At 43.7% G+C, this 14,341-nt stretch overlaps 1 protein-coding gene across 1 annotated transcript in view; it reads right to left on the bottom strand.

Annotated features, from left to right (window-relative positions):
* LOC132784518 (uncharacterized) overlaps nt 1-14,341 on the bottom strand; it is a 36,028-nt gene that overhangs the window by 2,433 nt on the left and 19,254 nt on the right. Inside the window, exon 2 of the mRNA XM_060790180.1 lies at nt 73-5,641. Within this exon, the coding sequence (XP_060646163.1) occupies nt 73-5,590 (5,518 nt within the window). The 5' untranslated portion in view covers nt 5,591-5,641. The remainder of the gene's footprint in view (nt 1-72; nt 5,642-14,341) is intronic.

Below are 14,341 nucleotides of genomic sequence, written 5' to 3'. Positions count from 1 at the left end.
TAAAAGGGAAAGTAGGGAGTAGGATAATTTAGTAACAAAGCAAAAGGCTGCGTCGTCGAGTTGTTGTCTTACTTTTGGTATAGCTCTCAAAGATCTTGAGTATGCTGTTGCGACTGGATTTGGCCGCCAGCTTAATGGGCGTGCGTCCACAATGATCCGACTTGTAGGGATTGGCGCCAAACTGCAGCAACGCAATCACACACTTCTCGTGTCCCTCCTGCGCCGAAATGCCCAACGCTGTGGCGCCCTGTTTGCAGGCATGATCCGCCAGAGCACCAAAGTACAAAAGAATGTTCATGACATCATGATTACCCTGCCAGGCGCACGAATGCAGCGGTGTGCGTGCCTCCAGATCCATTGAGTTGACATCGGCACCTGCCTCAATCAGCGTTTTGACCATGTCCGCGTGTCCCTGCCAAGCGGCTACATGCAACGCCGTGCGTCCCTCGCTGTCGGGTATGTTGACATCCACATTGGTCATGTCCAGCAGGTACTTGACAATGTCCAGCTTATTCTCCAGCGCCAAAATGTAGAGTGTGGTTCGTGAGTCGGCATCCTTGGAGTTGACATCGCAGCAGAACTTCAACAAGAACTCGACCGTTTCCATGTGACCCTCGAGGCAGGCCAAACGGAAGGCTGTCTTGCCATCGTGCGCCTTCTGATCCACAAAGCTCGAGTGGATATCAAGCAGTGTCTGCACACAACGCAAGCGTCCCTCTTGAGCGGCCAAGTGCAGCGCCGTCTTGCCCTCGTTGTCGCACTCATCGATCTTGGCGCCCGACTCGAGCAGTTGCAGACACACCTCATGGAAGCCCTCGAAGGCAGCATAGTGCAACGGTGTCCATCCAGCATTGTCGCGATGCGTCTCATCCAGTCCACGATCTAGAAGCTGACGCACTGTCTCCACATTGCCCTGCGCAGCGCCAATACTGAGGACTGTGCGTCCCTCGGAGTCCATGCAATCGATGCCACAGCCCCAGAACAACAGCAGACGCACCACTGTGGCATGTCCCGCAGTGCAAGCAGCCCACAGCGGGGTGCGTCCCATAAAGTCAGCGAGATCGGGATCTGCGGCATTCTCCAGCAGCAGTTCACAGACCTCAGCGTTGCCTTCGAAGGAGCTGACGAGCAGAGGCGACATGCCATCATTGTCCAACTGATCGGTGTTGGCGCCATGATCCAGCAGCGTGGAGATCACTTTGCTGTACCCCGAAGAACCGCACAAGGCTGCCACACATAAAGCACTACGTCCATCGAGATCCAGATGATTGACATTGGCGCCATTCTCCAGCAGTATTTCCACAATGTCGTAGTGACCCATGTACGAGGCGGCAATCAATGAGGTGCGACCCTGTCGATCAACAGAGTTTACATCGGCACCAGACTCAATCAGCAGCTTGAGTATGTCCTCATGACCACTCCAGGCGGCGGCACGCAACGCAGTGCGTCCCTCTTTATCGGCCAGATCGATCTTGCAGGCGGGCTGCGCAATCAGCAGTCGCACCACTTCACTATGTCCACCCCAGGAGGCGGAACGCAATGGAGTCCAGCCATCGCGATCCGCATGATTCACATCCACACGCTTCATGCGCCCAGTGCCATCGTTGCACGGTTGCGAGAAGCTCAACAGCAGTTTAACCACTTCCAGATGACCGTTCCTTGCGGCAATATTGAGCGCAGTTTGTCCATTGTAGTCCTCAATCTCTAGGTCAATGGGACTTTTGCAGGCATTGAGCGCACGCTCCAACAGCTGATGATTGCCATCATTGGCCAGAATGTGTATCAAAGCCTTGCCTTTGTGCAGCTCAATGTGATGCGAATCGGAAAGTTGATGCAACGTGCTCGAGGCATTTTCATCTTGACTTTCGTGGGGCGGTTCGCTGTGCTCCGAGGGACTCACAGTGCGTTGGGTCTCCAGCAGACAACTTTTCTCGCTGGATAGCAACAGATCCGCCAGCTCAAAGTCTATGTTCTGAGATTTGTCCGACAACTCGGGCGACATCAGCGAAGACTCACAGGAAGTTTGCGCCTCGGCATTGTTGATGCCCGTCTCGATGAGCAGCTTGAGTATCTTGGCGTCAGTGGGCAGACTTGGCTTGAAGAAATCGCACAAGAACTGCGCAAACTGTTCGCTCAGCTCGTTGGCCAAGAAACGTTCGAGCATCGAGCGTGTTTTGGGCAAAAAGTTAACATCGGTCTTGAAGTCATGTTCACACTGTGCACAACAATTCAAGTGATTTGTGTAGAAGCAATCGCTGAGATTGAGACGCGACTCGAGCAGCATTAAAATCAAATCCAAATCAATGTGTCGATTGGTCAAATACTCTCCACACTTGATCAAATGATAGGCGAATCTTCGCACCGTATTCGCACACAAAGTGTCAGCCACAAGCAAATAGTACATGGAGATCATTACATGTCCCTCGTTGACATCGCAGATGAACTTCTTGGTTGCGAACTTCACATCCACCAACCAATCAGCGAAAGAATTGTGAAAGATCTTCAGACGTTGCGCATTCGCATCGTAGGCCAAGATGTTGCGCATCAATTGCAAACGCTTCTCAAACTCCTGGCAATCGATCGTATAGTTGTGTGTGCGTAAACAGTTGAAGAGAAACAACTTGTCCACATAGCCCGAGGAGGCCAAGAGCACATTGAGCAGCGGCCTGATCTTCATATATTGCTTCTTGTTGAACGACTTCTGGCAGATGTACAAATACAATCCATTCAAGGTGCAAGGAATCAACTTGATCTCGCGAAAGCTAAAGAAGTTATCCTTAATGCCATGCAACACCTTTTCCAGGTACAAAATGCAACCATTCGACTTGATGTACAGCTGATGAAGTGACTCAATGATCTCCTTGGTCAGCATAATGCTGTCCTTAAAGTCCGTATTCAAACGGTTGATAATATACTCCTGCACATCCTTGACCACATGCGATTTGCGCAGATCATCCAGAGTTATCTTCTTGAAGCCCGTAAACATTTTCGTAATCTGTTTCGTTTGCTTCTTGGTGGTGCAGACGAGGAACAACCATTTGGGAAACAGATGAATGTGATTCGACAGCAACTCGGCTACGTTGCGACTCTTGTGATTGGTCACCGTGCCACGTCCACCTTTCAGCGTTGAGATCAAATTGCCGTCGTTGATGTAGTTTTCATCAATTGAATCTATCAACAGTAAGAGCGCCGTCTTCGGTGGCGTTAGTTCCAGCAGCGGAAAGAGCAGCGCCTTCTTGAAGCACTCATCGGGATTCTTCTCAATGCTGTCGACGCTGAGACACTCGAGTATCTCCGGATTGGACATCAACAGCTCGTAGTAGCCATCGGCTATGATCGTGCGACAACTTTTCGTCTTGGGCAGCGGCGGTGGCAAGGTGTTGGTGCTGTTTGTCACGCGTGGTTTGTCGCCGGGCACTGGCGGTGCTGCGGCTGTTGGTGTCAACTCCTTTTTGTCCTCTGAGTCCTCGGCTGGCTGCTCAGCTGCCTCTACGCTGCTCTCAAAGTCAATGAGCGGCTCTGCCTCTGATTTTTCCGGCTCCTCTTTTGTGGTCTCCTGCTGTTGCTCTGTCTCCTTTTCGGCTTCAGGTTTGTCTTCATCATCTTTGGGCTGCTCCAGCTTGACATCTTCAATGGCTGCTGCAATCTCATGCTTCAGCTGCTCGCTCACCAGCTCGGCAATGTCCTCGCCGCCGCCTTGCTGTATAGCTTGACCATTGCTTAGGTTAGATGCTGCTGTGGCTATAGCCTTGGCTGGCGAAGAGACGCCGCTGCCATTGCGTCCACGCTTCACTGGTATTTTGGACTTGCTCTTTACCGGGCTGCTCTTGGGCGCCTCCTTGTCCTTATCTTTCTCCTTGTCTTTCTGTTCTTGCAGCAACTTCTGCTCCTTTTCGCTGCCTGTGTCCTTGTCCTGCTCGCCGCATTCCTGCTGCTGCACTGCAGCCGCTCCACGCTTGGGCGGATGCGTGCCATAGCTATTGCTACCCGTCTTTTCATCCAACTCTGTGAGCTGCTCACCAGCTGGCGCTGGCTCCGATTGTTGACGCTTCAGGCTCGACTTTTGAGCCGTCGAAGTGCGTCGCATTTGAAAGTTATCCAGCTCTTTGGTGTCACATTCGCTGGCTCCACGTTTCAGCTCCTCAATCAGCAGCTCCTCGGCGTTCTCGCTGAGCGTTATGTTGTTCATGGCCTCATCTAACTTGGACTCTTGCTGCGCAGCTTCCTCACGCAGAAACGAGAAACCTTCGTCGATAATGCGCTGACTATCCTCGCGACTGATCAACGACGCATGGCTGAGCAACTGCAGCACAATCTTGCGCATAAACAGCGACAGACTGTGACACTCGGGATTCTGGGATTCAATCAAATAACAAGCGAGCAGCTTCCGATTCAAGATGCCCTTGGTGCCCGAGTTGCCCTTCATGATGGCCTGACAAATAGAGGTCTTCCCAGAGCCATTGGAACCCAGCACCAAGCAACCATTGTAGCTGGAGCTGGAGATGGCTGCCGCCTTGGCTCGCGCTGAAACATAACCCGCTGAGGCAGCACCCAAGGCAGCTGGCATGGGTTTCTTGCCCGCCGTGCGCTGCTCCAGGCATAGCGCAATCTTTTTGAGAACCCACTCGCGATGTATGTAAACGGTGCTCACAATGCGATGATTGGTGTGCTCCAAGTGCTGGGAGATGCCATTGACTTCCTTATCCGGTGAATGCTTGCGCTGCATCAGCGATTCCAGATTGTCAGCGGTTTCCTGAGCTGGCTGCTGTTTGTCCAGCTCCAAGCCATCCTCCTCAGGCGCCGATCCTCCACCTCCCCCTCCGCCATTAGCATGCGTCAATTCTAGCGCAAAGTTTTGCTGCACCAGATTGGCAAAGTGCTCCTCACGTGCCAGATTCGAGAAGCTGGCATTGGGACAATCGCGTCCAGTGATCTCTAATTTCTTTTGCACTTGAGTTGTGTCCTTTAAGAAATTAAGTATACGTCGATCCTCGAGCTGTTTATTGGGCGTGCCACCTGCGCCCAGCGACATCACCTGTTGATTGTTCGACTTGGAGCCTCCCACTAAAGCGCTAGTTGAAGCATTGCCATCGCCGCCTTCGCAACCGAGCAGCAACTGCTGATCATCATCATCGTTGGCATCCAAATCAGTCACCTGCACCGCGTTTCCATTACGTGCGCTGGCCAAGCGATTGGAATCGCAGCTTCGCAGATTGGAAAGTTTCGTGTCCTGCTGTGCCACGCCCTCCAGCAAAGGGGCAGTTGTCACATGACGCGTCGAGCTGCGTTCGCTGCTCTTGTATCGATCAGATTTGCGCAACGGAGTCGCGTACAACATCTCTTTGGGTTGCTTGCAGTTGCCCATCGAATTGGAGTTGCCATTGGGATTGCTGTTGATGTTGCTGCTGCTGTTGTTGCTAATGCTGTTGTGATTTTGTGTAGACTTTGGATGATGCGGCTGGTGATGATGTGGCAGCGGCTGCTGCTGCTGTTGTTGCATCTTGCGCACAGACTCATTGTACATCGCCTGACAGGGCAGATTCTCATAGATGTCATTGCGCAGATTATCGTTGTCAGCGTGCTTAGACATTGTTCTAGCTGTTGTTCTTCCTTACGTATATCTTGTTATCCTTTCACTTCTCTGCAAGAATAGAAAATAGAGAAAAGAAAATAGTATAAGTGAGCGTAAATTTCAATCTCAAGTTTTCACTTTGATTATTCAATTACAGCTATAAGTTTTGACCGAAATTGGCTATCAACGGGGCTATCATCTAATGCCTCTCTAATGCTTTCGACTCGATGAGCTGCCTTCTGTCTCGGTGCTCGACTTGTTACCGCTTTTTTCCGTTCTCTGCGCTGGCTACAACTTTTTTAGTATCCTGCCAACAATTGACCTGATTTTCAACACACACACACACACACTCTTAACCCTTTGGCAGAGCGTACTCTTCTTTAGACAGACACGCAGACGTTAAACACACACAGAATATGGCTTGCATATAGACTGCCGAAGCGAGGGTTGCCTGAAGAGTGGACAAAATTGGTATTATGAAAACCAAACTTAATTGAAACTGTGAAAACTTTACAGCTGAGTACCTTAACTCTAACGAAGCAGCTATCTATAAAAGATATTCATTAAATGCTTAATAGAAACCCTCATGGGAACTTTGAAATTATGTAAATTTGGGTATTTCGTTGAAAAGAAACCCTAAACTTTACTATAAAGTAAAAAGTAAAGTAAAGTTTACTATAAACACTTTTACACTTAAGAATGTGACATGATTTCATTAGACAACTTTTGTCAACTTAATAGAGACTTCAAAAGATTGAATGTCCTACAAAACGATTAAATATTAAAGATATTTTAAGAAGCCACTGTCGTCTGACTTACTTCAGTAGTACAATATTTCAAAGGCAAGCAAATTGTACACACTTCGAAGGCAATAGAAACAGAAATAAACAAATTGAATTGTTTATATATTCGTAAATATTTAAAACATTGAAAGATACTTTTGTGATTACTATTTCTTTGATTTTTACATTAATTTATTTTTTTTTTTCTCCAAATTAGTCTATGCTTCTTTTTTGTATTCTAATACAATTTAGTGATTTTTAAAATTAATTTTCACCCAAGTAGATTTAAACAAGACCTGCCAGGCTTAGCTGTTGCCACTTTACAACAACTGTTTAAGCCACCTTCGTATGCATAAGCTTGTCATTATATTTTTTTTAGAGCTTGTCTCTGGCCACAGTCTTTTGTTCTCGGGTTTTATCTAAGTCGTTTATGTGCAGTTCCAGTGTGGGTGGTTGGCGGTTGAGGACTGCTCTGATGTGATGAGGTTTGCTGTGCTGTGGTATGCTGTGGTGTGGTGGCAGCTTTAGCTATCTTCATGTTTGAATGCTGCGCAAATAACACGCTTTATGCGGCAAAGTTTTTATTTTAAACTTCAATTTAGACGTTGCTGTTGCAAGCTTCGCTGGCTCGCGAGTTGAGAGGCAGAGAGTGAGCGAGAGGGAGAGGGAGAGAGGTGGCAAATGTAACTAATGATGCGCCTGGCGCTTGTTGTGCAAGTTTTGCAGACTGAAATGGAGCAAATTCAGCACGTTTCGCCTCAGCGAAAGACCCGCAGCAACAACAACGACAACAACTCAATGTTGAAACAAAAAGCGACAGCAACAACAACGTGCAACATTCAACGTTCAACGTTCGTCCCGCTGAGAAGAAAGACCGCATTATTCTAGCCATAAAAATCGATGCAAACACAAACACAAACTCAAACTGAAAATGATTTACGGCTACGACGTTCGTTTGCTGTAAGGGAAAATAGTTGCCACAAAGTGCGGCGGCAGCCACAATAACATCGACATTTGATAAATTGCTCTAATGAAACTAAGTCAGACGTAAAATCCTTTGATTAACCAAGTGACAGGCATGTAGCTCTCTCTCTCCTTCTCTTTCTCCCTCTCTCTCTCTCCAGCAACAACAACTAATATCCTGCCGGACATTCGTCAAATTCGAAATGCTGTAAATCGAATTGCTTTTGCTGGCTGTCCAGCATTCACATCCGACATTTCACACAATCCCCATTCATTTGCATTCACTCACACATATTCATGAGTTGAGCTCTGAGTGCTCTGCAGTGACCGTTTAGTCTCTGTAATTATTTATGTCTGCTGCTCAATCCCAGAGCCGGAACGCAGCAGCAGCAGAGCAGCTTACAAATATTTAAACTTTCTTTATTATTCATACACGTCCAACAGGCAAACAGAAACACACATCGAAAAAAAAGCGGGCAGTCTTTGCTCTAAATAATTCATATCGATTGGATGTATAATTTATGATGTTGCTTAGGCAAAAGTAATTACTGAAATGAAGTATTAATTACAACAGGCATTTAATAAATGATGATTGAATGTGTAACTGAAACGCAATTAAATTGTCATTCGTAAAATGCATCTCGACAGCCAAATTAATACTTGTATTAAGCAAACTTAATGCGCGTAATTAAAACTCATTTGCTTTGAGTGCGCCCTGTTGGGCTCCTCCTCCCGCAACTCAACCGCTCCTGTGCTCCTCGTTTTCTACGTCACAACAACGCCCACATTTCTGTGTTACTCAGGTTTGTGATTCTTGCGGTTTCCCTTTTACACAACGCATGCAATTTGCAAGCTTTGCATTTCCTCCTTGCCTCTCCTTCTCTCTCTTTTACGATTTGCAAATCGTATTTATAATTTGATAAGGGAATATATGGGATATGTCTTTGAGCTGTTTTGTAATAGCAATCGACCAGCTTATAAATAAATTGCAATACAGGCCTTGTAAATGCTTTCCAACTAAATTCCAAATGCTCAAATCAGAATTCAAAACTAGCACAAATTATAAGTGGGGAAAAAGACGTGCACAGGACTCAGGGAGTGAAGTGAAGTGAGTTGAGATGAGGTGAGGAAAACGTGTTGGCGGCAAAGTTGAGCTAATTGGAATTTCAAAAGCGTTGAGAATAAGTCAACTTGAGCAAGTTCCCATGAGTTTTTCATGCCTTTTAAAAGTTTAATTGGATTGGCTCGTGCAATTATGTTAATTAAACATACGACACGCTTGAAATACGCACTTTTTGCACTTATTTAAATTAGCTAATAGAGATGAAAATCCCCAGCCAACTTTTACCTTTCAATCATTTGCAGGGCTTTTTCTAAACTTTCTCGTTGAATTGCTGCCAAAGCACACACACACATACACACACACACAAAGCAATCAAATAAAAGTTTAGGGCAAATTTCAGCGTGCTTTGGTAATCCAATTTTTCGCCAAAATATTGCAAATAAATTGGTTATGAACTTCGTATCATATTTCAGCAAACATTTAAATTTATTCTACTGCTGAAATTTGACTTTATGATATTTGCAAAAATAAATTATTTGTAATGGAAATTTGTAATCCATCTTTAAACTCGCTTTAAGTCAGCTCGTATTTATTTGCTTTAATATCGAAAAGGTTACTCAATTATTTATTTACCATGTCGTTTATGTGAAATTTGATTCAATTACTTGGCAAACAAACAGCAGACTAGATTTCAAGGCGCTTGTTACATGTGTGTGTGTGTGTGGCGAGCTAAGAAAACACAAAACATTTAATAGAAATTCTTGTGTCTTTAATGCGCAAAGAGTTGAAAACAATGAAATATTTTATGAAAATGTGCACACGTTGTAAAAATATCATCGACAAGCTGCCAAAATGAAATGTAAACAACACACAGAAGTGCCTTAACAAACGCCAACAATTTTAATTAATTGCGTCAAATAAATAAAAAGGCAAAAAGTATGAATACAAGTATGAAAGGAATGTAAACACTCACACACTCGCACACACACACCCGTGAATAATAAATAAATAATTACGCGCTCGGCAACAAAACGAGCAAGCAGCCACATGGCGCAACAAAACGTATCTGTATCTCTATCTGTGTGTGTTTCAGCAACCGTATATCTCTCTCTCTCTCTCTCTCTCTCTCTTTCGTTCTCTATTTGTATCTGTGACTCGGTATCTGCATCTGAGCTTGCAACGGTAAGTACCTCGTATCTGCAACTGGCAGCTGCCTGAACTTGAGGCATGAGGCAGCGTGGGAAACTTACAAATTCGCAGCATTTTAAATGCGCTCCTTTTGCCTGCTGCGTTTGACTCAACTCAACGCAACGCAACACAACAAAATGAAGGAATATGAAAACGCGAATTTAAATGTTAGCTACAACAGCTTTTCTGACGCTTCGCCAGCGAATGAACTTGCAACATCCTCGGCATAATTGAAATGTTGCAAATACGACTGTCGACAACGTCGGAGTTAACTCACTTTTAAAGGATGCTCCTAGCTGTGTCTGACTTTCTGTCTGGCAGGAAGTGCGCCATTATTATTATTATTTGGTATTTGCATTTTCATCTTTGATTATTATGCTTTTCTTCGCATTTAATTTGTTCATGTTTAAATAATAAGTTCGCTGTTGTTGACTTATTAAAATATGCAAGGCAATAAGTTTGCACAGCAACAAATATTCCATGCATGGCAAATGCGAAGGCAACATCAACAACAACGTCGCACACACATGTGTATCCAAAGTATCTGTCAGCGTACGTGCATTGTATAAAAGTATCTGTACTGTACTGTGTCTGTACTGCACAACAACATCATCCACAATCCTTGCCTCAATCAACGCGACAATTGTGAGCGCAAATAGCAAATCAAATATTGCAACAATTCGAAGGTAACAACAGATCAATGCTGCAAATAGTGCGCTGCTTTGTACGACTTTCAGATACTCGTACTAAAGATAGAAAATGAGAAAAAATAAACCAACGTTCGCATAGCTTAGAGTATCTTTTTACGTACAGCGGATGCTCTTTAATTTTAGCAAGCACTCCGATAAATATAGCTGCAGAAAGGAAAGCATCTTTAAGTTGAAAAGAAAAATGTATCTATTGCTATTGCTAATGAGACTGAAAGTTTTGTTTTTAATAAAGTTGGGTGTAGTCAAAACTATAATTTAGGATACTTTATGACCGGTTGAATGTTAAGAGACTTGCATTACAGCTAAAATATTCAATATTCAGCGCGAATCTATTGCTTAAAGTTTACTAATGTTTGATTTAGCCAAAACGTAGCTTTCAATAGCTTATGGATGATATAATAATTTTGGGAATAATTTAAAAGACTCACAATAAATATAAGTCTATTAAATTGCTATTTAATGACAAACTTATGCTATGCTATTTATACAAAGACTTAGCTCAAACTATAGTTTTCGGTATTTCAAATTTGCAATTTGGATTTCAAATTTGCAATATTTATAGTGAATCTATTATTCTTTCTCGTCATGTTTTTACTGAAGTTAAAAGTTGCACAAAATACAGCTATATTTTTGGAATATTTTAAGAGACTCGCAGTAAAGTGAAATTCTAAATTCTACATTAAAATGTAGAGCTTCTCTTAAAGTAATAGTTAAAACTACTGTCCATCATTTTCTATGCTAACTGTGTTTACTGCTGATTTTGCATAAATTCAAGCTTTCAAATGAGCTCTTCATGCTCCACAAATACTTGTAATATGCTGCATTATATAGTATTTGATACTGTAAAGCGCATTGTTATTGCATGCAGAGCGAGTCAAGCAGTGTGTTTGACTCCACAGCGAAAGCTGATTAAGAGCTTAGATGCTCGTTGTGCCGCTACAATTGAGCAAATATAATATTCCCTTTGCATCCTTTTGGGAGACAGGTACGAGTTGGCAACATCGCTGAACGTGCAGAAAAAGCGAGGGACAGAGAGATGGAGATAGGGGGAAATTGTTGAGTCTAAAGTTCTATATCGATTTTGCTGTTCGTCGTAGGGCGAGAGAGAGAGAGAGAGAGAGAGAGAGAGAGCTGTAAAAATATCCAGAGACGTAATCAAAACGAATGTTGCTTGGGTTTTAAATGCGCTTAATTTTTGCAATGCTATACGATGAGAATTGCAAGCTCTGTGGATGCCACCGGATGCTGCCCTAAAGTGCTTATGGCTGCTCTTCCCCTCTTCTTTCCTTCCTCCTTATAGAGCAAGAGCAGCTAAGGTCCAGTAATCTGTTCGCTCGTTTGTTGTCCTTGATGCCATTTGCTTGCTTGGCTGAGCTGCAGGCTCGCTCCTTGGACTGGATGCTGGCTTCTGTGCTCTACGTGTCCAAAGCTTGCATTGTGTTTAGCGTTTGGTTTGGTTTTTGGTTTGCGGCTGTAATGCTAGCTAGCTATATGTACTATATAACAGGAAGTGAATTCGATGCGGGCACACCCAAAAAAAATATTCGAAAACGAGGACAATGCAATGTGTTCACAAAACTGCAATGCTTGTTGTAAAACAGGATGTCAGGATCTGACAGGATGTGATAGCCAACATCGTTCAGGTTCCCGCAGGCCATTGACGAACGCTTAATTAAACCTTAATTTTTCATGAATGTGCTTGCCAGCCTGCCTGCTGCCTGCCTGACTCTCTTTCTCTCTCTCTCTGAATTGTGAGCACATTTCCATAAATCATTGAAGACATTCCGCCAACAATATTCAGCAAGGATACACGCCCCAAAGCTAAAGCTTGTGTATATATTTGTGTGTGGGTGGCAAACATTGTCACTCGACACACACACACACACACACAGACATTCCATGTTGTGTGTCCTTAAAGCTCATCAACAGAGTTATTTTCCATGCAGTTATTTCACTTGCGCTGTAATTTATTATTTTTTTATCATTTGTTGGGAGATAAAACGCGCAGCGAATGCACTGAAATTAGTTCAACTGCAGTTGCAAATACTCTACAAGTGTGGCATATTAACTTCAACTTACGATAGTAAGCAGCAAAAGTTGCAATTGAGATTTGTAGGGTATCTTTATCATAGAGTCTCTTTAAGTTGCCTTTTGCTGAGATGCAGCTGTGATTACACTTCAAGTGTGGCATATTCATTTCTGATTAAGGAGCAAAGTTGCAATTGAAATTTACTGTAGGATGTCTTCATTGTAGGGTGTCGTTACTTGAGTGTGTTATAATTGTAGGGTGGGGTGTCTGTATTATAGTGTGTTTTGAAGTTGCCTTTTTCTGCGCATCGTTTGCCACTTGCTGCTGCAGATGCAGCTGCAGCTGCTTGTTATGCAGTTGCATTGTCTTCGCCCTCATCACGACCTGCTCTTTATCTATGTCAAAACGGTGGCACACGCACGATATTGTCTCTTGTTTTTTTGAATCCCTCTTGTGTAGCAGTCGCTCTCACTCGTTTTCTTTCTCCTTCTCCCTTGTTTACTGTCAGCTTTGGGTGTTGTTGTTGTCTGCATATTGACATCGTTTTGACAAACAACATGGTCACCCCCTCTTTCTACTTCATCGTCGCTTTCTACGTGTCTTCGCTGCTCGCTGTGACATGTTCAGAGACACACGCACTTCATGGACCTTTTGGCATTTCCGTTTCCTCTCGACGTCGTCGTTGTCGCTTGGCACATATTTTGTTGCTTGTTTTCTACTTGTTTGTCTTCCAATAACTGCGTGTGTGTATTTTCTGCGAGGTGCACTCCAAGAGTTGTCAAATTTATTGATTACTACATTCATTTCTTTTATGCCACCCTCGTTATGTAAATCGTGAGGCATGTGCAAATCGTGTTGTATGAAAATAGAAAATATGTGGGTTATACTTTTTCTTTTTTTGTCGTTCAGCCTCTGCAGTTACATTTAATCATATTAATACTATAAGGAATACGCTCGAGTGCCTCGAAACTTTTTGCTTGACATTTGTCTGACATTTAAAGGACTTTGCTCCCATTGATAAATGTGAATGTGAATGTGGGCGACTGTTGAATACATAAATTCCATTCATGGCACAACATCTGAGCAAAGCAATTCAATCAATTGCCAAACAGCCTTTTCAACCAAACTCAATTGAACTGTGCAACTTTTCGGGAAAACCTCTAGACTCTCTCTCTCTCTTTCTCACTCACTCTCTCGGTCCGTATATGAAGTGGAGCGTGCTGCTCTTAACTTTGAGTTTGTGTTGAGGAAAATGCAAGCGCACGTTGTACATGACCATGTCCTGTTTGTCTGTCTTAATTAATGTTGCAACTGATTACACTCCCTGTTTCACTTCTTAGACGCAACTTGAAATGTTGATTATATTGCCATTGATTTAGGTACACACACATAGTATACTTAGTACACATCTTAACCTCAACCTCTGTTGAATCGTGCCCTGGCAACTGCTGTTCAAAGCAACATTGCAAATTGCAAACAAAAATGGGGCGTCAAAGGGGGCGGGCGGCTGCGGACGAATGTTGGCTTAGGGTCAGCTTATTGTCGTTTAATTGCAACATTTCCACTCGTGCTACACGAGACGTTGTAGCTGTATTTGCTGTGGCCCTGGTCAAGTCGCAAGTCCGAGCTCGACAATAAGTGGATTGTGCGGGTGCCAACCATGTTTCAAGTCCAAGGATTACATCAAGTTTGTGGCAAAAGGGAAATGGCAACTCAGTTGCACTTTGTGTGGGGGAAATCACTTCAAATACGAGTAGTTGTTGCTAATGGGCGGAAATAATGATTGCATTGCATACATTGTTTTGTGGGTTTCAGAATAATAATAATAACAATTAAAGCAATTATTTTGCAGCACAAACTTCAAAATACGAATAATACTTTTCGTCTATAGCTAAATCTCTTTAACTTTTAAACTACGTTGAAATCAAATTATTATTTTATTGCTGCACTCAATGTTATCTATTTTATTTAAAATTCGAATTTCCATCGAATTTTCCTCTTTGATTTTGTAATTGCAATTAATGTGGCAAAATG

This window comes from Drosophila nasuta, chromosome 2R (assembly GCF_023558535.2).
Source record: "Drosophila nasuta strain 15112-1781.00 chromosome 2R, ASM2355853v1, whole genome shotgun sequence".
In the NCBI taxonomy this organism is placed as follows: Eukaryota; Metazoa; Arthropoda; class Insecta; order Diptera; family Drosophilidae; genus Drosophila; species Drosophila nasuta.
Note: the sequence above shows the minus strand (reverse complement) of the source record. Positions and strands in the feature narration are given on the sequence as shown.